A 25,317-nucleotide genomic window follows, 5' to 3' on the forward strand; every position below is an offset into this window, starting at 1 on the left:
TTCTTAAATTACTGCGCAAGCGTTCATATTCTTCGCGCATGGCAATAAATGGCATAACCAGACACAATATGTCTATCCACATTAAGGTTGCGTTATGAAAAACCAAAGCAAACATTAAGACATACCAAAGAGAGATGAATGAGAATCCAAGCTCCTCTATGATCTACACGTTTCCTCCACTCCTGTAAAGCGCAATGAGAAGTCCGGTTTGATGTGGCGAATCGGTTCTTTTGAACTAGTTCATTTCAACGAGCAGGTTCGAAAGGCTCGATTCGCCAGTTCATTTGAGTCTCTTCACAGAGGTCCCGCGCAGCAATTTACGCATTGTTTTTAATGTAATAAAACAAATATAGGGTTGAATCGCTATTCGCTATGTGTTATTTCATTGCTAACTATTTAGTTTATCGATATGTATTCGAATGCGCTGTCTACGCTGTGTCAAATGTTCTATAGTCGAGTGATCTACAAACGCTTTGTGAATCGGTTCGTCTGAATCATTACAAAGAACCGTTTCAAAAGAACGACTCGTTCGCGAATCGGACATCAGTAAACACAAAGGTATCGGATGAACACAGTCAGGGTTTGTGTTGTGGGTGTATGAGATGGGGGATGTTCAGTTCAGGAGACCAGTGTTACATATTAATGACCGTTACTGAAGCATTTGTGTATGGAGTACTTAATTACTCAAAATTAAATAAATATTTAAATAAATAATTCAATGCATATTGAAATTGCTAAAAAAAATAAAATAAAAATAAATAAATAAAAAAAATTGGGGGGATTATCACAGTCAGGGATATGTCAGTGATTAGCAACAACATTGATTTTGATGCATTATTATTTTTTGTGCAGTGTCAGATTTAAAAAACAAAATAAACACTCAGGACCTTAGAGGACAAAAATGTCTGTGTCAAAACCTGCCATAAAAATATTATATATTAATATTATTTTCCACTTTCACTGACCATCAGTCCTGATCATAACTACCAAATATTCAGTCATTTTCAGGATTTTAACCCTTTAAATGCCAGTTTGTTTACATAATGCCACAGTTGTTTTTTACACACACACACACATTTCTCAACACACACATACAAAACACACTCTGAAATCCATACCAACACACCCACACAATTGTAGCAGGCATCATTTATTCAATTGGCCTGCAGTGCTCTATAATACAGCAAACAGAAAATAGGAAAAAAGCATGTATTTGCTCCATAGGCTAAACATGAGAAAATGGCGCCATCTGGTGGAAAATATAACAATTTTACATTTTGAAGCCAGGGCTCCGGAATGAAAGCACAATATCGTAGAATTTATGATTTTATGCTTTAATGGTACTGGGATCAAATATTGCAGGTTTAATGGGTTTCAATGGGGACATTTTTGTCCTGAAGGTCCTGAGTGTAACTATTTTGTGTACACAGTGTATTATAGATGTATTATAGGAACTGAGGTTGAAATATCAAAATTCCCCCAAAAATACACACCTTTGGCAAAATTTATGTCGTTGGCATTAACACAGACAAAATGATCGAAAAAACTAAAATTAAAAAGACAAAAATGTTGCACAAGGTTTTAAATACTTCAATAATTATTGACTAACTTAATTTTGAATAATTTGGCCCTTCATATTAGTGAAGGAATAGGTGACCAGTGCAATTGTAAGTGTATGTTTTTTTATTTAAGTACTTGAATAATGTACATTTCATATTAATATTCTCATGCAAGATGTGCAATTGACTACCGTTAACCATATACTGGCTATTCAGATTTTTAAAAATCCTATTACATCTGACAGAGAAAGAAAAAATTTACATTCCACTGAAAAGTATGAAAAGTTATTTTTATACATACGTACAATGGTAGTAGGCTATTTTGAGGTACCTGGAGTACCATGGTGTTACCATTCACTGTAAACCAGATGAGTTTCTCAAAAATATTAACTAAGACCATGAAAGCAAACCATTTAGAAGCATTTGGGCATAAAGATAAATTTGTGGTTATACTGGTTATGATTTACCCCTATCAGTAAAACATTATTGCATTTGTTTACTTTATTAGTCGTCACTATGTGTTTATTGCTACTTTGCATTATTTGCATGCACTTAAAAAGAACCATTAAAGAACTTTTATTATTAAGACTGTGGCTCCTAATGTAATATTACAATTATAGAATTTGACAACAAAGTCAATACAGCTCAAGTGTGTGTATGAAAGTAGATGGGGATGTAGCAATGTTAACTTCTCAATGTGTTAGCGCAGGTAGAACAACAATCATAGCTCGTGTCAGGTTAATTCCCCATCAGTCAACAAACCTCAGGCACTAAACACATCACTGCCTCCCAACACAGATGGGAAAACAGCAAAACACTGCTTACTGCCAAAAGCAAAATGCTAAATGCACTGAGAGCTGAAATATTAACCAACACATTTCTTGGAAAAACACTTGCTGAAGATGAAACCAGTGAAGTCGAGTTTGCAAATTAAATTGTACCCAGATCCAATTCAACACAAAAAGAGGAATATAATCCTGCTCTGAATCACATTATACATTCAAAGACGAACAAAACCTGTGTGCATGTGCAGCGTGCTTTGGGATTCTTCTTTATATTCAGCAAGAATGCCCAAGCACCAACTCCTAATGTTCAAGCACAATCAGATGGCAATTAGCCTGAAGTACCAAATGAAGTGTATTTTGTGTGGAATTGTGTCTTTGGTAATATGGATGCATTTTCTGTCACTAGACAGGGAAATTGAGATATAAAATTTTTCCTCACACCTTCATTGGGTTCTCAGAGCATCCTTGCAAAGAAAAGGTCATTTCCTTTAGCATTCAAATTTATCCAACCATTGAACAAGGTGAAAGTAGGGCTAAAGACTGTTTAGCCCAAGATGGAGCACTTGTATTAAAATGAATGGGAGAAATTGGAACGCCCAATATGGCGGATGAAGAAAAGAAAGTCCCGCCTTACTGGTAAAAGAGCCAATCACCTTTTACAGACATCGCATGTCAGTCAACTCAAGAATGTGTGTGCAAAAAAAAAAAAAATCATTTTTAAAAATTTTTTTTAGCGTGATCTGAGCTAAAGAAGCACAGTTTATGAAACCATTGTTGTCCGATTTAACCTCTGATTAGAAATATGTTTTTTAAATCGCAGTCTGGACCAACCATTTTGGAGATTGTAGCTGCCCGGCAGTGTTCCAAAGAATGCTGCAGAGTGGACTGACTTGCCTATAGACACTTTGGTAGCGCTGAGACCTCACAACTGTCTCTTAGTGGCTGTGACTTTTCTTACGGACAGTATTTGCTGACAAAAATGATAGTATTTGTTGTCAAAGCAGTTGATGTTTGTCTTGCTTTGTTGTTTATTACTCTATTATTTCATAACCTTCAAATTTAAAAGTGAAGCAAACACTGGTGACCAGAATTTGGAACATAGTTTTAGGTGTCTGGGAGAGGGAATTTAGTTTGCATCTTGGCTTTGGTAAAAATCAACCTATTATTGCAGTAATACGGGATGCATATCTGTTCCAGAAAAATACTGGTTCTCTCTCTTTTTCTTCTTTTTATTATTATTATTATTATTATTATTAGTTTAATTTATTTTATTTTATTATTATTTTTTCTATCACTGTTTTTTGTTCCTTTTCTTTTGATGTGTTGACAATATTGCACTCAAAAATATTTTTAGCCTACTTTTAAAATGTACACATTTAAATTTTACAACAAATTTCCATCCAATTAAATGGTGTAATTTATAACAAAAATATAATTAATAAAACTTAAAATATTTAGGTTTATTATTATTATTATTATTGCTTTACTCTGTTATAGATCATTCAATTAAATTAGTTGAAAATGAGTTATGAAATTGAAATGCTTAAATCGTAAATTTTATTTTATTTTTACATTAAATTTTTTTGGAGTGTGTGAGTAAAACAATCACGACAGTTACAGGAATATTCCGGGTTCAATACAAGTTAAGCTCAAGCGACATCATTTGTGGCATATTGTTGATTGCCACAAAATAAATAATTTTCTCGTTCCTCTACTATATATATATATATATATATATATATATATATATATATATATATATATATATATATATATTGCAAAAATCGATATTACAGTGAGACACTTACAATGGGACCAATGTTTGGAGGGTTTAAACACAGAAATGTGAAGCTTATAATTTTATAAAAGCACTAACATTAATTTTTCTGTTAAAACTCATGTAGTATTTGAGCTGTAACATTGTTTGAATTGTCATTTTTACAGTCGTTTGTTGACATTACATCGTCATGGCAATGAAGTTGTAAAATTGGCTATAACTTTACACAGAAAAGGCTAGTAAGCTAAATATCACTCTAAAATCATCTTAACACGCATATTGTTTACGTCTTGTGGATATACTTTCGAAACACGTGAGTAATGTTTATGGATTGGCCCCATTCACTTCTATTGTCGATGCCTCACTGTATCACAGATTTTTGCTTTCTTTAAAGAAAAGGAGGGGCAAGTCTAAATAAATTTTTGTGGTAATCAACATTATGCCACAAATGCTGCTGATTGAGCATAACTTGCATTGAACCCGGAATATTCCTTTTAGATCTTTAAAATGTATTTTGCTAAACTGACAAACTGACACAACGTCCCGTTTAGTAGATGGCGCTACGCACTTCACACGTGGCTTTTAACAGCGAAGAACAGCGAATGACGTTCTTTCCGGTTCCGGTCTCTCAGCAAGAGTAAAGGTAGGCCGAAACAAGAGCTGAAAATCCGTTTAACATCTTCATCATCTTATTGTTAAAGGCGTATTTTAGAATGTATTTGCTTAAAGACATCCCTTACAATGTGCATGCCTCAGTCTTGTTTGAAATTACACAAGTGTAATACGATATTTAAGGCAGGATGTGTGTCTAATGTATGCTTGGCGCGAGAGTGTTTCCCGACCCATATTAAAGTCACTAAAAACGAGAAAACGGCGCGAAATAAAGTCAGTATTACTGTCGTTTTTACAAGGCAATATTAGAATATTGTAAACACTTGTTAACGTGAATTCTAGCCGCATAGCTTGGTATTATTGTATATGTTTGTCACACAGTACGCCACTAACTTCAAGTACTCCAGTGTTTTTGTGCACGTATATTATGGTACTGTTTTGGGCATATTCAGTCGTACTGTAGCGTTTTTACCATGGTACAATGTTAAAGTTTGTTGGCAATGGATGTTAAACAGACATATTGGCTCTTGTTGTTCATATGTTCATTGCAAGTAAATATTTAAGATTGTAGTGACACCACGTTACTGCAAGGTGTTGCTGAGGATACCATATTATTACCAATAACATGGTAACACATTTGTGTATGTATAATATCAGAGTGCTGTTTGGATGCTACAAGGAAGTTGGCTTAATCAGCTGCTCTACAAAATTGATTTCTATGCGTTTAAAATTGTTGTCTTCAGATTTCCATAGCTTTTATGTAATGTTGATTTTCTGTTGTTGGTGCAAGCATACACATGATTTTATCTGTTTTCATTGTGTAGATGTTGATGCCCAAGAAGAACCGCATAGCTATCTATGAGCTCCTATTTAAAGAGGGCGTCATGGTGGCCAAGAAAGATGTGCATCTCGCCAAACATCCAGAACTCGCGGACAAGAATGTACCCAACCTTCACGTCATGAAGGCCATGCAGGTGAGGCCACCTGACTGAATTGGTATTAACTCTGTTTGGGTGTCTTCTAATGAGTTGCATTGAATTGTATGTTTTTCTGCATTGCAGTGGATACATTTATTGTAAAGTTAAATATTTTGCCATAGAGTACGTTAATGTATTATGTAATTGTACAGTTGAACAAATTATGACCTTTAATTTCTCAGTTTAATGGTAGGTGGGAGTTATGTATGGTTAAAACATGTATGCAAGGTTTAGAGGCTCTACTTAAAGGTGCTGAACCGTTGGATTAACCCAGCACTCCAAAGATACCAAAATGAGCTTTGAGACCAATACTGAGCATATGTGGTTGTCTAAAACAACAGCAGCAAAACAGCGCCCTCAAGTGACAACTTGTGAAAATAATGGCATAAAAATGACATTACGCCTCAAAACGCGCAAAATGATTGACAGACAGAAAGCCCCAGAGACCGCGGGCACATTTTTGTTTGCTGTTTACAGAGTCTAGAGCTGTCACAGTGACCAGTGAGATCTCATGACACTTATTTCATTAATATCTTTCATGGAGTAGGAAAAGTTTTGGATACCTTTCCATGAAAAAAAATCACTTGCAGCACCTTTAAGCCCAAAGTATACTTTGATTTTGACGTGTATGCTTAAGGCTCGGGTATACCTTGTTTTTCTGCGTTTTGGATCGTGCCACAGCCGACCGGGTAGCCTTTTCGAGTATACTTTTCATACTGCGAACGTACAAGAACGCATTCCACGCATGTGCACTACAGCTGCTTTGTGACACTCTTTTAGTACAGTCAATGGCCAGTGCATGCGCAGACGACGCACACAGACTAGGACCGTGTGCACAAGTCAAGAAAATCTAGGCAGCGCGCGGTCAAGCCACGCGGCTGTGCTGATGACGAAATTTACGTCACACAGACTGTGCGCAGAGCAAAGTATACTTTGGCCTTTAGCGTCTGCTTACAGTCAAACGCTAGCCATTTTAAAGTATACTTAATTTGACTGTGCACGCATACACAGGCGGTTGTCGCATGCGCTGTACGACTATGAGAGACTAGACTATGTTCAAGAGTTTAGACTCATAAAAATGTCTTTATAATCCTTCAGACTCTAATTATACAAATCCGGGTATCTCCTGACATCTATTGTTGTTTTTCACATTCATCTCTGGAGACCTGTTGCACGAAGCTAGTTTAATAAACTCCGTTTCAGAGTAAGTTTCAGGTTGACAAAACCAGAGAGCCAGATTGGGTTTGGCGATCTCAAGAAACTTGCTACAGACGATTTGTCTACTCTGAGTTTGATCCGGAGTTCATGATTAATCCTGAAGCACGTGCACACGAAGGAGTGACATTTGCCACAAACAGCCAATGCGTGAATCTTGGAGAGTCGGCACGGTTCACTTCTCATGAGAAATACAGTGTGATTTACGTCTATCGCTGAAGATCATTATGGAAATACGAAGCATTTGAACATTTACACAGCATGAAGAAACGCTGCTGCCGCCGAAGTTTGAGGCAACTGATGGAAAGAATAACTGAATACAATGTGTAATTTAATTTATGTAGGTTCACAATAAGAACATACAGGCTTTTTAAAAGCATAAAAATCTATATATTTATCTAAAATGTAAAAGCTTATATTTTAATGAAGTGCAAGCCATGCCACTTTTTGTGATGGTCTACAATATAAGTTTATCGGTATATTTGTTCAGGTGGAAAGATTCATCATACAATAAATGCGTATTTAAAATGTGAGAGTCACCTTACGGGGTTTTCAGCATTGCTCACTGCATACAGGTACTGTATGTAAAGAAATGCAAAGAAACTCAATGCATTTTGAATGTGCTCCTCAAAAGATACAAGGTTCCCAGATCGCTAAATAAACCATTTTATAATATCTTAATATGTCTAATGTAAAATCATATTTAAATCTAAATGTATTAAATATTTCAATTTCCCTGTGAAGCGCGCTTTAATTTGGAGCAAGAGATGCAGGTGGAGTGGCTTTATTGCGTCAGAGATGTCACTTTACTCGCAGCTGATTTGTGATCTGTAACCCAGAATAAAACCTGCTACAGAGCAGGTTAGCCATTTAGCCTAAGTTGCTATGGTGATGAGCTCCAATAAAAACCGACCCGCCACCTTGAGACCGAAAAACCAGAGTTTGCTCAAAAACTCGAACTTACCTGGGTAGCCACTGAAACTGGCTTCGTGCAACAGGCAACTGTTGTTTAGCGGCGATTATATCTTAGCGCTGCTTCGTGACCGCAACCAGTCAAATGTGAGTGTTGGCACCATGTGGACCCACCGAGTGTTGCAAATAATTCCAGGTGCATACTGCGTGTTCAGAGTACTCGCAGTTAGAATTATGGGGCCGTACGCGTTTAGTGCTCGAGCACTTTAATGATTAAATTTGTGTAACACGTCCTGTATGCAGATGCTTAGCGTTCGCATCTGACCGAAGTATACTTTGGGTGTTATGAAATGCATAGTTCAGGCAGAACTGACTGTGTAGCTTTATATAACAAACAGTGGGACTGTTTACATGCACACCAATATGCTGATTGCTTCCAAAAATCAGACAAAGCGAGAAATCCGCTTTTACATGACATTTGAAATAATCACATTATTCATTGTTTTTGACATCAAACCATGAAGAGGCATGCACACAACACTTGCTTTCATTGGATAAGCCGGTAAAAAAATGCCAGTTAAGGTGTTTACATGCAATGTGAAATTGGGGTAATGGAAAAAAATCTACCTGTGTCGATCTTTTATTAATCCATTTATGACCTTACACCAGTAAATGAAAGCCATTTATTGCGTTTACATGACCACAGATATTGTCGGCTTATTAGGTGTAATTGATGTTTTACAAAGCTATTATTGTACATCACAATTTTTCCTTCACAGTCTCTGAAATCATGCGGCTACGTCAAAGAGCAGTTTGCTTGGCGCCATTTCTACTGGTACCTGACCAATGAGGGGATCCAGTACCTGAGGGATTTCCTGCACCTGCCCCCTGAGATCGTACCCGCCACCCTCCGCCGCCAGACTCGCCCAGAGACCGCTAGACCACGCCCCAAGGGTAACGTTTCTTTCTCATCTTAAAGGTTAAAGGTCTCGCCGTAAATTACTTCAGTGGTCACATATTGAAGTTCTAACATTTCTGTTTGTATGATTTAGCATGACAGTATAATTTGGAGATTATAGAAGGAAGAGCCGATGTCAAAATGCCACAATGCCTTGAGTGAAACTTTGTAGTCAAACATGGTGTGTTTTGCAGGTCTTGAGGGAGAGAGACCGGCTCGTCTGGCCCGTGGCGAGGGAGACAGAGATGCATACAGACGGTCTGCAGCTCCGCGTAAGTACACAATGCATACTGTGACCGCTGACGTTAGCACATTCTTTAGATATGCAGCAAATACTGGTGCTACTATGTAGAAACTTTGAGGCCTTGTTCACACTGCACCCAAATCAGTTTGTTTTCCAAAATGACTGCACTGTCAGTTTGCAAGTGATTTAAACCAGATCTATTTGTTCAGACGGTGTAGTCAATATCTGCTGTAGCAACACGTGTCAGTTCGATGCCAAGAGACTTTCTTTAACGATTGAGAGTAGCTGTCAGTGTGAAAGGAGAGACTGAAAACTGGACATTTTACCAATGTTCATGGCCATCATGGTCTCTCTTTATGGTTCTGAATTTACACTACTGCATACAGTGAATGAATTTACATGAGTTGACTCTAAAAGTTTGGGAAAAACCAATATTGATTGGGTTTGTAAAATGCTTTTTTTTTTTTTTTTTCCCTGTTCAGATTACAACCTACAACTGAATCGATTGAATCATATTTGCTACAGAATCTAATTGTTTCTGCCTTTCTGAACAAAGCTGTAGATATGCTGTTTTGTTGGAGACTTTTTTGGTGTTTTATGAAATTTGTTTTCATTAAACTAACAAGGTTTTTGTACATACAGCTGGCGCAGACAAAAAGGCTGAAGCTGGTGCAGGTGCAGCCACAGAATTCCAGTTTGTAAGTGCTGCTGTTAAATCACTTATTAGGCTGCCATTTAAATGAATGATTACCGAAAGAATTCAAGCTTAAACAGTTCAGCTGGAAAAGAGTAAATTGAGGCTCACCATTTGAATACACTCTCTTCTGTTTTATTTTTCAGAGAGGTGGTTTTGGCCGTGGCCGAGGACAGCAGCCACAGTGATTTTCCACATTATCTGTACAATAAAGTTTCAAAAGTACTTTCTCTTGCATCAGACGACTTAATTATATACTAGTTTCAGTTTTATATACTAATGTTATATAGTATACTGCCATGCAAAGGTAAAGTGCAGTAACTACACTGTCAATTGAGTTATCACTGAAATCAGGTCTCTTTTGACTGGTCAATCCTGTGACAGATGGGTTCGGCTCAACTATGATCAGATTCAGATCAAATGGAGCGAGACTATTGTGTAATCCACATTGGACTAGATAATGGAAAAACTTTGAAGCCATTTTTCTTAGTTTCAGTGAGCGCGTTTATATGCAAGTTTATGCTTAATAAGCTGACAATGTGTGTGGCATTAAATGGCATTCCATTATCAGTGTAAGGTCATAAACGGTTTAAAAATAAACCGATAGGCGCAGGTTGTTTTTCGCCCACTACCCCGCTTTTTGCATGTAAACACCTTAACCAGCATCCTTGCCAGCTTATCCAATGAAAGCAAGTGTTGTGCGCATGCCTCTTCACGGTTTGACGTCAAAAGCAGAGAAAAACTCAGTTTACTTTGTCAGATTTTTTATATATGTTTTCATGGTAAGCTCATTGTTGGTAGTTATCAGTGTATTGGTGTGCATGTAAACAAGCTCAGTGTTGGGGTAGTTGCTGCATTTTGGCTGTACATGCCATTTATCTAGTTACATTTAGATGCAGTATATGATATACACTGCCTGGCCAAAACAATATGCATACTCTAATATTTCGTTGGACTGCCTTTAGCTTTGATTACGGCGCGCATTGGTCATGGCATTGTTTCGACAACCTTATGCAACGTCACGTTTATTTCCATCCAGAGTTGCATTAATTTTTGGCCGAGATCTTGTATTGATGATGGGAGAGCCGAACCGCAGCGTAAAGTCTTCTCCAGCACATGCCAAAGGCTTTCAACGGAGTTAAGATAGGACTCTGTGGTGGCCAATTCATGTGTGAAAATGATTCCTCATGCTCCCTGAACCACTCTTTCACAATTTGAGCCCGATGAATCTTGGCATTGTTGCACTGGACTATGCCTGTGTTGTCATGTAAAACAAAATCCATTGATGGGATAACCTGGTCATTCAGGTAGTCTGCTGACTTCATTTTATTGCCGTATAACATTGCTGAGCCTAGACCTGACCAATTAAAGCAACCTCAGATCATAACACTGCCTCCAGAGGCTTGTACAGTGAGCACTATGCATGACGGGTGCATCGCTTCATGCGCTTCCTGACACGCCCATCGCTTTGGAATAGGGTAAATCTGGACTTGTCAGACCACATGACCTTTTTCCATTGCTCCAACGTCCAATTTTTGTGCTCCCTAGCAAATTGAAGTCGTTTTTTCTGATAAGCCTCACTAACAAGTGGCTTTCTTGTGGCCACACAGCTGTTTAGTCCCAATCCTGCAAGTTCTTGTCACATTGTGCATGTGGAAGTGCTCTTACTTTCACTATTAAACATAGCCGTGAGTTCTACTGTTGATTTTTTATGATGGGACTTAAAGCATTTTAGTGATCTCCAATCATGATCATTCAAGATATTTTTCCGACCACATTTCTTCTGCGAAGCTGACGGTTCACCACTATCTTTCCAGGTTTTAATAATGCGTTGGACAGTTCTTTTTTTGGGGGGGGGGGGGGGGGGTTGGATTTTCTCTCCAGTTTTGCATGCCCAATTACCAATGCGTGCTAAGTCCTTGTGGTGGCATAGTGACATGCCTAAATCCGGGTGGCAGAGGACGAATCTCAGTTTCCTCCACGTCTGAGACAGTCAGTGAGCGTATTACCGCAGAGACGTAGCATGTGTGGAGGCTCACGCTATTCTCCGTGGCATCCATGCACAACTCGCCACGTGCCCCACCAAGAGCGAGAACCACATTATTGCAACCACGAGGAGGTTAACCCAACGTGACTCTACCCACCCTAGCAACCGGGCCAATTGGTTGCTTAGGAAGCCTGACTGGAGTCACTCAACACGATTGGATTCGAACTTGCGACCCCAGGTGTCGTAGTCGGTGTCTTTACTTGCTGAGCTACCCAGGCCCTCCCACGTTGGACAGTTCTTAACCCAATTCCAGTGATTTCAACAGTCTCCTTAATTGTTTTCTTTGCTTGATGCAGGCCAATAATTTGCCCCTTCTGAAACACAGTAACAGCTTTTCCACGACCACAGGATACGTCTTCTGACATGGTTGTTTAAGAAATGAGAAGATACACACTGCATCAGTTAGGGTTAAAAGTTTTTTGCAGCCTTATTTTGAGCTTTACTTGTATAGGTTGTATAAACTAACCTTAACTTGTATAACCTTCCATATGTATAGAAACAACCATTTTTACAATTCTGTTTGGTGGAACATGCTTGACCTTTGAGGCAGAATCTTGTCATAAAATACTGCTTATTTTATTCTTAATTTTACAGACAATATTTTTAAAATGGGGAAGTCACTGAAACCTTAAGATGAAATACTGGTGTTTATTAGTTGGCACATAAATATTACATTCTCAAACTGGTTGATTTCACAATGTCCAAAATGAAAAAGCTAAATATTCAAGTGAAAGGTACATGGTACAAAATGAGGGTCACGGCTGTTGAGTATATTGATTTCAATCATATTTTCAACATCTCATCTGAACAAATTCAGTCTTTAAAAAAAAAAAACTATACCTGGGCATTTTTTTTCTTTTCAATTTCTGTGGCCAAAGAAAGATATACCCTATTAAAATATACATGCATAGTCTAACCTCACAGCAGGGCAAATTTAAGGTGCTTTATCTGTGAGATGTTAGCCAGGAATATGAGTTTCATGTGATCATCTCTATACTTCAAATGCTGCAGATCAGATTTCACATCCTTGTTTTCTAAAGGGAACTTGAAAAGGACCAATAGAATACAGTACGTGTGCTATATTCTTGTGGTGGGACCAAATATTGATTCAGCCACATCTACTTTCTATACATAATGTTGAAAATATTATGGCCATCACATATACCAATCAAGAAAATTTCTGGTTTAGTCCAGATTAGGGATTGCATGCTACAAAGATTTTAAACTGCAATCTGCTGTAAAATCTATTACATTAGTGTTAATAAAAATGAATCACAGGCATGTAAACTTTAGAAACCACTGATACAAGTGTTCATTTACTCTTTAGATTTTCAGGTAATCATTACTCACTTAGCAGTCAGACTAACAATAAAAAAATCAAATGAAATCTTGAAAAGAACCTTGCATCATAAAAGCACAAAACGCCCAGGAGGAGCAAAAAACGATGCGGTTTAGTAGATTAAATGAGCCTAACCCTCAGAAGTTCCAGGCCGCAATCTGAAGTGTACCATATCTATACATCATTACGATCTGTACAAGAGAAATAAAAAGACACCAAAACATCTCGCTAACTACAGTGGCTCAAAATTCACAGTATTGCGCCAACCGCTGCTTTCCAAGAGGTTTACAAAGTGTGCAGTTTGGCTTTGAAGACGTACTTGACATTTAGAAGGAAAAGAGACGATGTTTGAACATTTTTATAGGCTAAAACAAAATGTTTCAAGGCTTGCCCTTAATTTCAATTGTGCATGTAGACTGAAACATCCCTGTTGTTAATGTCACACAATAAATGAGTGGATGAAGATGTTGAGTCACTGAGAGGTTAAAACAATGAAAAACTTCATCAGTTTCTGTCACAAAATTAATAATGTCCACATTGGGAAAATTAACTTGTAGAGCAATTTTCAGGATCCACTTAAGATACTATAATTGAAAATGTATGTGTTACACTGTTAGTGCAGACAAAGCCAGTTTTGTACATGCACATTGCATCAAACAAAAAATAATACTCTATTCAATATCTATTCAACTCGCTCTTTAGTCCTGAACTATGCTTCATTTTAGAGTTGTCCCAAATGGTACTATAGCCAAAATTAAATTCAACATGATTGTAAATAAAATTGGGCAAAACACTGCCCGGCACCCACTTTTGAGGAGGCTTTTTGACAAGGATGTGGAGACTGAAGGTCAAGAGCATCTCCATGTATCCCAATGTTAATACTTCTTTTTTTAAATGTACTGTCATTTTAATTAATGCTGCAACCTTAATTACATTAATGCCAAGTGGCATTAAAATGACTGCATTAACTATTGGTAAGATTTTAGAGAGGCTACATTATGTACAACAGTAGTCAAAAACAATTTTTAAAAGCTATGAAGACAAATGTTTTTTCTTTTGGAAAAACAAGCACTAATTAATTTTGCTCAACAAGGCCGGGAACATGTATTAAGGAATATTCCGGGTTCAATACCAGGCAGAAATTGAGCTCAATTGACAGCATTTTTGGCATAATGTTGATAACAACAAAACATTATTTCAACTCGTTCCACAGTTATTCAAAAAACAAACAAACAGTGAGGCACTTACAACTGAAGTAAATGAAGCCAGTCAATAAACATTAAAATACTCACTGTTTCAAAAGTATAGCCACAAGACATAAACTACATGTATTAAAATGGTGATAACGTGTTACTTCACCATGACAACAAAGTTGTAATATTGAATATACCTTTAAAAGTTTCTCTTTTAAAAAAAAACATTGTCCGAGTCAAAATGTTTTTTTATGGCAATCAATATAATGCCACAAATGCTGTTGACTAAGCTTAACTTGTAATGAACACAGAATATTAACTTTAAATTAATAGGGTCAATTTTGATTTCATGTTGACTTAAAGGAATAGTTCAATCCAAAAATCCTCATCCTTTACTCCCTCTCATGCCATCTCAGATGTGTATGACCTTCTTCCTTCTCCTGAACACAAACAAAGCTTTTTAGAAGAATATCTCAGCTCTGTAGGTCCATACAATGCAAGTCAACAGGGTCCAAAACTTAAGATCAAAGAGTAAAAAAGGGCCTTAAATATTTATCTATTTTTCACCCACACCTATCATATCGCTTCTAAAGACATGGATTTAACCACTTGAGTCTTATGGATTACTGTTATGCTGCATTTATGTGCTTTTTGGAGCTTCAAAGTTCTGGTCACCATTCACTTGCGATGTATGGACCTACAGAGATGAGACATTCTTCTAAAAATCTTAATTTGTGTTCAGCAGGAGAAAGTCATGCTCGAAAGAATTTTCATTTTTGGGTGAACTATCCTTTTAAAAAAAACGATTACAAAAATACTACAGATACCATTACAGCATAAAGTAAAAAAACCTGCTGAATCTTTCTAAAACCAAATCATATAATAGTCTACTTAACCACTGGGGTTCATTTCAGAGTTTACAATATTACGTCAAATTCCTTAAAACATCAGCTGTTTGGAAAAGTTCTAGATTAAAAGGTGTGAAATCGTAGAATTACGCTACAGTCTAACCAGGTAGTCACATAATTTAAACCCTTTGTGTTTTTGTAGGCCTGTACGATATTTACAATTTGGCAAAAACGTGAAAGTTCAGGACACCAATTTAACATGAAGTTAAAAATTCATCGCATCACACAAACTCATAGGACAAATAAATACCAGTGCTCATGCAAAACTAATAACTTCTCACAGCTCCACGCATTCATATAACCACATTTGTAAAGAGAGAAAAAAAAATGCATGTGTAAAAATACTGAAAGCCACATGCTAACGCACAATGTGTATATTTTTCCATCACAACAGTAAAAAGTAGCTCTTGCATTCGTTTAATCTCACACTTGGGCTGCATAAAGGGCATTAAAAGTATGTGGGTTGTGAGTTTCATGCAACAGTCCGCATGAAATGAAAATTAAACAGGAGATAGCAAAAAGATTACATTTCCAAAACATCATTTTGACTTTTCCAGCAACACCTTCCCAGCAATCAAAAAACGTTGGCAAACTGTTGTCTTTTTTTTAAAGAATCAAAATAAGAATAGAACAAGAGCGAGAGCGACGACGGAAGCATCCAAAGAGTCGGTGTTTTGCATTAGTTATCTGATATCAGAGACAGAGCTCTGATTGATGCTGTAGGTGGGCGACAGTTCTCCGCCTATCGTTGCCTCTAGAGGCGCCCCGTTACTGTTCAGACAACCTTCCTGAAAAGCCGTGAAGTAGGTGGCCTGTACTGGCTTGTGACACTGCAACACTTGTATGGCATCGTCAATTTTAAACCATTCCCTTTTTCTCCCTGTCAAAACAAAAAAGGAAGAGCAGGTGTTACGAGTCAATTAGTTATCGTATACAATTCAACTATGGGTGATTCGCACGAAACCGGACAAGAAAATGTCCTTGTTATATTTAATCCCAAATCAATACAAAATATGAAATTATATTTTGCATTAATAAAATGAAGCCTACATTTAGGTTCAAGATTTTTTGCTACGACAGTGCGCAATGTCTTATCCAGTTTTCATGAGAGTGCTAATTTTAAGTGCAATTTTCAAATGGCAAATTGGCGTGAGTGTTTGCACTATCTGTGGGTGTATGTGCGCAAACTGTGGGTGTATTGTATGTTAATGAAGTGGGGCAAAACGCAATTTGCTATTTTTCTGAGAAATAGGTCATTGCATTAAGATAATTCAATACCACGTCTGTTTTCAGTGCAAAGTCCAAATTTTGTTCCTGTATCCTGCGGTGGTAATAAAGTTCATGTCCAAACTGGGATCACTGTTGTTGCCGCTTTATGAAACAAACATTTATGAGATTATGAGAACTATCTTTAAGTCATGGTTTATTTTTCTATTATTATTATTATTATTGTTTATATTTACAATTGTATTTATGATCTAATTTGTATTGGTATTTTTATACCTGTTGTCGTAGAGTGATTTTTAAGTCACAGCAAAAGGGACCGGTGGAAGAACTTGGAGAGAGTAAAATGTTTGGATTTGGCATGATTTAATTTTTTTTTTACCACTTTGTTATTTTGATTATATTTTCATTTTGTTTGAAGTGTAATTTGAATTTAGAAATATATTTGGTTTATTTTTTTGTGTTTCAATTAGTGCTGTCAGTCGATTCATTTTTTTAAATCGTGATTAATCGCACTATTTTTTTTTTTGTAGTTAATCGCGATTAATCGCAGATTTTGAAAGGCACTATATATACTTCTTTTCTTGTCAAAATGTATTTCCATGTCAGGGAAGAAAATAAAACAGTATGTAACAATATAATGCTTTATTAACATTTTCCAAACAAAGCCTTCCACAAAATATCGAAATGCACTAAAATAGCACCAATTCAAGTAACATTAAACGTTTCCCAAAGTCTAAGTGGGAGTTTGACTAATTGAAAGAACTAGTCTCCCCATTGGTTGCGTATTAATTGCAGTGGGCATTAAATGTCTTAAACTCTCATCCTCCACAATATTAATCTGCCAGAAGACTGGCTATCCACTTTGTTACAGCAATCGTGAAGCTGCTTTCATGATTCGTGTCAGAGCGTCAACGCCAGCGTCAAGCACCCCTTTGAACTCACCATGAAAAGCACTTACACACAGAAACGTCTCATTCTGCATTTTGATGATAGTTAAGATTTGCCGTGCTTTTGTGGTAATTAAAATGTGCCTTACATAGGCTACAAAATACATGATTTCTATCACAAGTTCTATCTGGGATTGTTTTGTACATAAAATAGCACTGAGAGCTCCTTTCTTGATCATTTTATCACTGACGGAAGTGTTGTCAGAGATTCTTTTATTTACTGAGATAACCTATGCTGCTGCTCCATAGGAGAAAGCGTAATGGTCAACTAGCGTGTTATGACAGTACCGCCCATAGAATGTCTATGGGGCCGCTGCGTTACGGTATTTTATGCTAATCTTTTAGGCTGGTAGCAGGCTCTGGTGCTGTTGTGTGTCTGTTTGTGGTGTGTGCGTCAGTGCAATGACTCCGGGCGGACACATTACAAAGTTCGTCCCTTCACACCAGTGTTTATGCTGTATTAACAGTAAATGCGTTAATCGCGATTAAGAAAAATTAACAAGTTAAACTTTTTTAATTAATCGTATGCATTGACGCATTAATTCTGACAGCTCTAGTTTCAATACATTAATATAATTTTTTTTTTTTTTTAAATCAAAACGACCGGTAGAAGTGAAGTGCACGCCACTGTTAATACTAGCCATGATTTGTGTGTCAGAAGATGAAAATGAATTATAATACTTGCATTCTCTCTAATTTAATGGAGTGTAAATCCAAATTCTAACGAGAGTCACATTTCTATTTGCGTTTAAAAGGAGCGTGCTGCTGTCATAGAAATATGCCTGGCATTCATCAAGGACGCAGTTAATGCACAAAAATGCATTTTTCAGTTCTTCTAATTCATTGCATACAGTCCATTTACACTACCAACTTCTTATGAATGTGCTGTCTTTGTTTAAATTGCTGGTGCTTGAGGGAATGGACTACATTATAAGACACAGATGGTGGAATAACCGGAGAAAAACTCAGAATTAAATTGCACTTGACCCAGCCCATTTGTGTATTGTGCGTGTGATTTCGCCGAACCCACTTGCACCTAGACTTAGTGCATGCTTGCACGAAAATAAAAAATCTTCACGGACATGCCCACTGACTTTGCGCTTATGACTTATGGCAAAGCGCCGCACTTAATGCTATCACTCTTAAAATAGGGCCCATTATTTTCAGGACATTTAAGCATATTTTACATCCCAATTCTCATTACCGCAAAGCATCCTATGTTTTACTTTTACTAATACCAATATTTTCAATGATTCTCATTACTGTAAAAGTCACTTTTTAATGTATTTCAGTAAAACGATCAAAAATGTACTACTATGATGTATAAATACTTTACAATTTAAATAATATATAATTTTTTCATATTTCATAGTGACCATCTTTTTCATGTTGCGGTAATGAGAATTGGGGGGAAATCTGTGAAAAACTGTCATGAAAATATTGTCACAATGTCAAAAATGTTACTAAAAATAGGCTTCATTTTCTGTATGCAAAAAATAATTTCTTATTTGTTTCTTTTGATTTCGGAGTAAAATACAACCAGGCCATTTTCTTTATGTTTGGTGAGATTCACCCTTATGTGTGTGTGTGTGTGTGTGTGTGTGTGTGTGTGTATATATATATATATATAAATATAATTATACATGCTTAACACTTGATGTCAAAATTCCAGGTACTAGACATCTGAATAAAACAGTTGGCATATGCTTAAACACCTTTTTCAGAATATTCACAGTGTCAATTTTTATATATAAAATATTTGTATCTATATGTAATTATTTAATTGCATTTGCTTGTATCCAAAGAAGAGCATGCTGTTTTATTTTATACAGAATATGCTGATTATCATGTATACAAGAATACTCCAATTGCTGTGGATCATGCAAACCTGTTTTTCTGAATAAAAGCTTAACCAGTATATGGGCCTTAACCAGAAAATCATCTGCATGTAAATGTGGTCTTTGAGGCTGACTCAAGAAGAATTATTTTTATTTACAAACCAATATTTACTGAATCCTCCCAATCTTCCAGAACATTGGTTACGATGAGAACGTACACATACGTTCTGTGTTTTCTATCTTGATTCTGAATACAGAACAAAATGACAAATTGGAAAAGTTACGTACAATGTAGACGTGTAACGGTAACACTTTACAATAAGGTTCTATTTCTTAGTAAATGCCTTGGGTATCATCATTTACCAATGAACAATATTTGTTACAAAATATTTCAAACTTGGTTAATGTTATTTTATAAAAATACAATTGTTCATTGGTAGTCCATATTAGTTCATAATGCATTAACTACAAGTTAACATACACAACTTTGTATATATTGAAATGAACATTAACTAAGATTAATAAGTGCTGAAAAAGTATTGTTCTTTGTCAGTTCATGTTAACTAATGTAGCTAGATAATATTAATGAATACTACCTTATTGTAAATGGTTACCTGAATAACAATAACTAGTTTTCTCATATTAGTTCAACTTACCTCAAATATTCCTACGAGCCTTCCTAAAGTGCCCTTGACACCAGCCTATCAAAAAAAGTGAATGGATGAAACTGATTTAAAATGATGCAACATTGTCAAAACGTTTCAGTTTCAAATAAAAAAAATTTGTTTCTGAGCATCCCCAGAAAATATTCTTTGTTGTGGCCAAATTATTGGGATAGTTCAGTTAGTTGTGAAAGACCAATTCAATTGATATTTGGCCATTTTGAGATTATTGGCATTGGCCAATCACGGTGTCTGTGTGGTAGTGTAGCAGTTCCTAAATCTACTTAATTGTAGAAAGCACTCCCTGTCTTAAGTCAGTTAGGATCACTACTTTAAGAAAGTGAAATGTCAGAATAATAGTAGAGAGAATGATTTATTTCATCTTTTATTTCTTTCATCACATTCCCAGTGGGTCAGAAGTTTACAGACACTTTGTAAGTATTTGGTAGCATTGACTTTAAATTGATTAACTTGCTTCAATATATCCACATAATTTTCCTTCCTCATGATTCATCTATTTTGTGAAGTGCACCAGTCAAAAGTTTTGAGCAGACTTCCACAAGCTTCTCACAATAAGTTGCTGGAATTTTTGCCCATTTCTCCAGGCAGAACTGGTGTAACTGAGTCAGGTTTGTAAGCCTCCTTGTTTGCACATGCTTTTTCAGTTCTGCCCACAAATTTTCTATCGGATTGAGGTCAGGGCTTTGTAATGACCACTCCAAAACCTTGACTTTGTTGTCCTTAAGCCATTTTGCCACAACTTTGGAGGTATGCTTGGGGTCATTGTCCATTTGGAAGACCCATTTGCGACTGAGCTTTAACTTCCTGGCTGATGTCTTGAGATGTTGCTTCAATATATCCACATAATCTTCCTTCCTCATGATTCATCTATTTTGTGAAGTTTACCAGTCCCCCCTGCAGCAAAACATCCCCACAACATGATGCTGCCACCCCCATGCTTCACGGCTGGGATGGTGTTATTCGACTTGCAAGCCTCACCCTTTTTCCTCCAAACATAACAATGGTCATTATGGCCAAAGAGTTCAATTTTTGTTTCTTCAGACCAGAGGACATTTCTCCAAAAAGTTGCTTCCAAGGATGAACCAGACTTGTTTTTCTGAGGTCTTGGCTGATTTCTTTTGATTTTCCCAAGATGTCAAACAAAGAGGCACTGAGTTTGAAAGTAGTCCTTAAAATACATCCACAGGTACACCTCCAATTCAGTACACCTTCTTATCAGAAGCTAATTGGCTACTTGCCTAAAGGCTTGACATCATTTCCTGGAATTTTCCAAGCTGCTTAAAGGCACAGTTAACTTAGTGTATGGAAACCTCTGACCCAGTGGAATTGTGATATAGTCAATTAAAAGTGAAACAATCTGTCTGTAAACAATTGTTGGAAAAATTATGCATGTCATGCACAAAGTAGAAGTCCTAAATTACTTGCCAAAACTATAGTTTGCTAATATGAAATCTGTGGAGTGGTTAAAAAAATGAGTTTTAATGACTTCAACCTAAGTGTATGTAAACTTATGACTTCAACTGTGTGTGTGTGTGTGTGTGTGTGTATATATATATATATATATATTAGTAGGTTCCCTCTCTTTAATTTCAGAACACGGAGAAATAAAAAAATACTATCGGCAACATTCGGCATGCATTTTTGACGATAACCGTCCAAAAAGCAACTATCAGCATTGATTAATCATTCAAATCGATAAATCGGCCTATGTCTAATGTCGATATTGCCATTGTAAAAACCCATACTGGTTTACCACTCTTACTGAGCATGACCAGACATTTGGAAGCAAGACCTGTGACTGAGGCTTCAAACAAAGTTAATTAAGCCTATTTATCAGCGTAAATGCAAGAGACAGTCATTACTGTGCGAGTCAAGTTCTTCAGTTGAAACATTTAATTTTGAAATCAACATGTTAATTTCACAACTGATCTTTCAAAGTACCTGAGGTAAAATAAACCCCACAAGAACATGAGTTCATTCTTCAGTCAGTAGCAGTCTAAACCAGTCCTGACTGATAGCAATCTCTCATAGCACTCTTTAGGGCAAATGTCAAGTCCCTAACATGGCCAGTGACTTCAGCTTGAGTAGTTGATTGTCATCAGTCCTGGTCTAAATTTAGTCCCGTGCATACATGACTAAGATTAGCCCAAAATCAAAAGCATAATCAGGACAAATAAACAATCCCCCAAAAAATAATATATTTGAATGTCTGTGACATTTTGTCATGGTATGTTTTATGTCTATGGTCGCTTCCACTTGCACTGAAGTTATGCCTTTGGCAAATGTCTGTCTGCACAGCAGTCGAGGTGTAAAAAGCAGCTCTTAATCGGAGTTTGATGCCCTTTAAAGCTCCACTGTAAGGCGATCGTCCTCATAGAACGAGCGTCGTGTTTATTGCTGTCTGTCAGCCAGTGAAAGTATCATTAGCAAGACAGAAATGTGATAGAATCAGCTGATAGATTATAACCACGACTATCGCAAGTGAAAATGACATTTAATCATGTGAAGGGGATTTTTACTAGTTAGAATTCTAATTCTTACTACAAGTTAACAATGCAAATGTTTGATATCAGTAATTAAATTTGCACTAGTAAAACTGTCAATTCTTGATTTAAAAAATGACATCATTACTCACAGAATTACACATTCTTGACATCAAAATGGAATTTCAACTAGTAAAAAAACCAATTCTTTTTATTTGTAATTGCATTTCTTACTAGTTGAAATTCCAATTTCACAAATCAACAATGCATTTCTTACTAGTGCAAATGTAATTTCCTGATGTCAACAACTTAATTACAATCAGTAAAAATACTCATTTTTGATTATATGTAATTTGGTTTTCAAAAGTGGCGATGTTAATTTAAGATATCTGTAAGTAATTAACTAAGTAAGCCTTTTAAGATATCTTTAATTACTCTCCAACTTATTGATATCTGAAATCTATTTTCAGATATCTGAAATAACAAATCTAACATGGTGAAATAAATGTACAGATATCAAAAATGAGCATTTTTACTAGTGTAATGATGTAATTTTTATATCAACAATTGAAGCTTTTACTAGTGCAAACCCAAGTACTGACATAAAAATTAGCACTTTCAATTATAGTAACGCCATCCCTGATTTAAAGAATTAGCATTATGAAAATTCAATTGTAAAAATCTATCATTCCCACATGTTGTGGGATTAGTCGACTAGTCGTTCAGGCAACCCACCAATTGGTACAAAAACACCACACTTTTTGGCCAATGAATTTCAATGACTTTTCAACCATGTTTATATATCTTTGAGAGATGTTTATCAAAAGTCAAACCTCTTCACAAACTTCTCGGACTGCAGCGATGTTGGGCTCTTCCTCAGGCTCCATTCCACCTCCAGGTACGATCCATTTATCTGGATGTCTGCTGCTACTCACCAACAACACCTGTGAGAATACACATTACAGTTTACTGTCTGTCTGGCTAGCTGTGAATTGATTATATACCAATATATCAACCAAGTTGATTAACCGATATTTGGTCATTTTGAAATTATCAACAATTGTAAAAACCTACATAAGCGTTGATCACTACCAGCTTGTACTTTTGAGTTAGTGGTACTTAATAAAGATGTAAAAGCATTTTGAAAATCACATGTCCAAATATCATGCTAATACAATTGTACATATCCAAAACACTGGTATTAGCATAATACGTGTCTAAAAACAATGCTAATATACCATAATGGTACACATTCCAAACCATGGTATTACCATTGTACATGTCCAAAAACAATGCTAATACAATAGTACACATCCAAAACACTGGTATTACCATGGTACATGTCTAAAAACAATGCTAATACCATGAAGGTACACATCCAAAACCACTGTAATATCATGGTACATGTCCAAAAACCATTCTTATACCATGGTACACATCCAAAACCATGGTAATGCCATGGTACACATCCAAAATAATGGTAATACCATGGTACATGTCCAAAAACCATGCTTATACCATGGTACACATCCAAAATACTGGTGTTACCATGGTACACATCCCAAAACACCGGTGTTACCGTGGTACACATCCCAAAACACCGGTGTTACCGTGGTACACATCCCAAAACACCGGTGTTACCATAGTACACATCCCAAAACACTGGTGTTACCATGGTGCACGTCCAAAAACACTGGTGGTACACATCAAAAACACTGGTGTTACCATAGCACATGTCCAAAAACAATGGCAATACCATGGTACATGTCTAAAACCATGGTAATATATCATTGTATGATGAAACCGATAGCATCCTTTAACAAGGGACCATTCTGGGAATACACTGATATTTTCCTAACAAAAAATAAAATAAATAAAATAACTGTGGTGACACAATATGGTACTGAGATGGTGAAAGTTGTTAATACCATGGTCCTTTGATATATACCATGGCACTCGAATGTACTTCAAAGAATATCGTGCTATTACCATGGTACATATCCAAAAACACTAGTAATACAATGGAAAGTGAAGAAAATCGAAACACGTTAAACGATTTTGAGAATACACTGAGATTTAGCTCAGCCCAGCACAGGCCTATTGAGCTGCACGTTTACTGCAAACGACACGACCAACTAGAACGCTTGCGGCGTGGACAGCTTCTTTTATTTTAATGATCAGTTTGTCGCGTCACTTTAACGCTAGGTTAACTACTATTTACAGTCTAACCACTACTAGAACACTGCTAACTCGCGTTAACATGTCAAGAGATATAATACGGCCAGTTGACGCGTTGACAGACGCATGCACGATCCCCGTTACGCGTTCTGCCGGTGGCGGCCCCGGGACTTCCTCACCTCCTCTTCGGTGTCGTTCCTGAAGCACAGGCAGGCGGCCCGCTTCTTGAACCCGTCTCCATCATACGTGCGCGTCTGGTTCGACTTGAGCTTTATCATCTCTGGCTGAGCGTCACGACTGAGATCGGAACTTGAACAACCGGGAGCTTGCGACGCAAAGTCCGCGAATGGAAACCCCGCGTTTTATTACAAGAGAGAATTTCTTCTGCGCTTCATTTTTCTAAAGGCGAGCACATATCGGAGACAGACGCCATTAACGAAAGAGTTACGACATGCGCGCAAAGTGAACGGCGCAGACTGAGAAAATGCACGTAGTTGGTTTTAGAGAATACAGTCTGCGTTTATGAAATTGCAAACGGCAACTCTTTCTCTCTTACACATATACGTATGAATACCGGTAATAATAATAATGAATAATAATCTAAACTAATTTATTATTGAGTAAATATTGATTATGATATAAATCAATTATATTTATACAATTATTACTACTACTAATTATTATTATTATTAATGATACTCAATATAATAACAATAAACAATTTCTCAATATCAATATAAT

The 25,317-nt window shown here is 36.6% G+C and overlaps 3 protein-coding genes across 3 annotated transcripts in view; 1 reads left to right on the forward strand and 2 right to left on the reverse strand.

Annotated features, from left to right (window-relative positions):
• Positions 1 to 189, reverse strand: part of pacsin1b (protein kinase C and casein kinase substrate in neurons 1b) — a 36,990-nt gene extending 36,801 nt beyond the window's left edge. Inside the window, exon 1 of the mRNA XM_051707100.1 lies at positions 126 to 189. The gene's annotated coding sequence lies outside the window, so the exon portion shown is untranslated. The remainder of the gene's footprint in view (positions 1 to 125) is intronic.
• Positions 190 to 4,682: 4,493 nt separating this feature from the next.
• Positions 4,683 to 9,958, forward strand: rps10 (ribosomal protein S10). The gene is made up of 6 exons (XM_051707116.1): positions 4,683 to 4,764; positions 5,558 to 5,707; positions 8,617 to 8,791; positions 8,990 to 9,067; positions 9,682 to 9,737; positions 9,880 to 9,958. Exons 2-6 carry the CDS (start codon positions 5,558 to 5,560, stop codon positions 9,919 to 9,921), a joined length of 501 nt encoding a protein of 166 aa, XP_051563076.1. The 5' UTR covers positions 4,683 to 4,764; the 3' UTR covers positions 9,922 to 9,958.
• Positions 9,959 to 12,408: 2,450 nt separating this feature from the next.
• Positions 12,409 to 25,038, reverse strand: LOC127446305 (diphosphoinositol polyphosphate phosphohydrolase 1-like). Its single transcript, XM_051707115.1, has 5 exons — positions 24,756 to 25,038; positions 23,232 to 23,342; positions 19,889 to 19,933; positions 19,395 to 19,479; positions 12,409 to 16,100 (listed from the first exon to the last, which is right to left on the reverse strand). The coding sequence occupies exons 1-5, from the start codon at positions 24,852 to 24,854 to the stop codon at positions 15,904 to 15,906; spliced, it is 537 nt and encodes a 178-aa protein (XP_051563075.1). The 5' UTR covers positions 24,855 to 25,038; the 3' UTR covers positions 12,409 to 15,903.
• Between the last annotated feature and the right edge of the window lie 279 nt (positions 25,039 to 25,317).

The sequence above is a fragment of the Myxocyprinus asiaticus genome, chromosome 9 (assembly GCF_019703515.2).
Source record: "Myxocyprinus asiaticus isolate MX2 ecotype Aquarium Trade chromosome 9, UBuf_Myxa_2, whole genome shotgun sequence".
In the NCBI taxonomy this organism is placed as follows: domain Eukaryota; kingdom Metazoa; phylum Chordata; class Actinopteri; order Cypriniformes; family Catostomidae; genus Myxocyprinus; species Myxocyprinus asiaticus.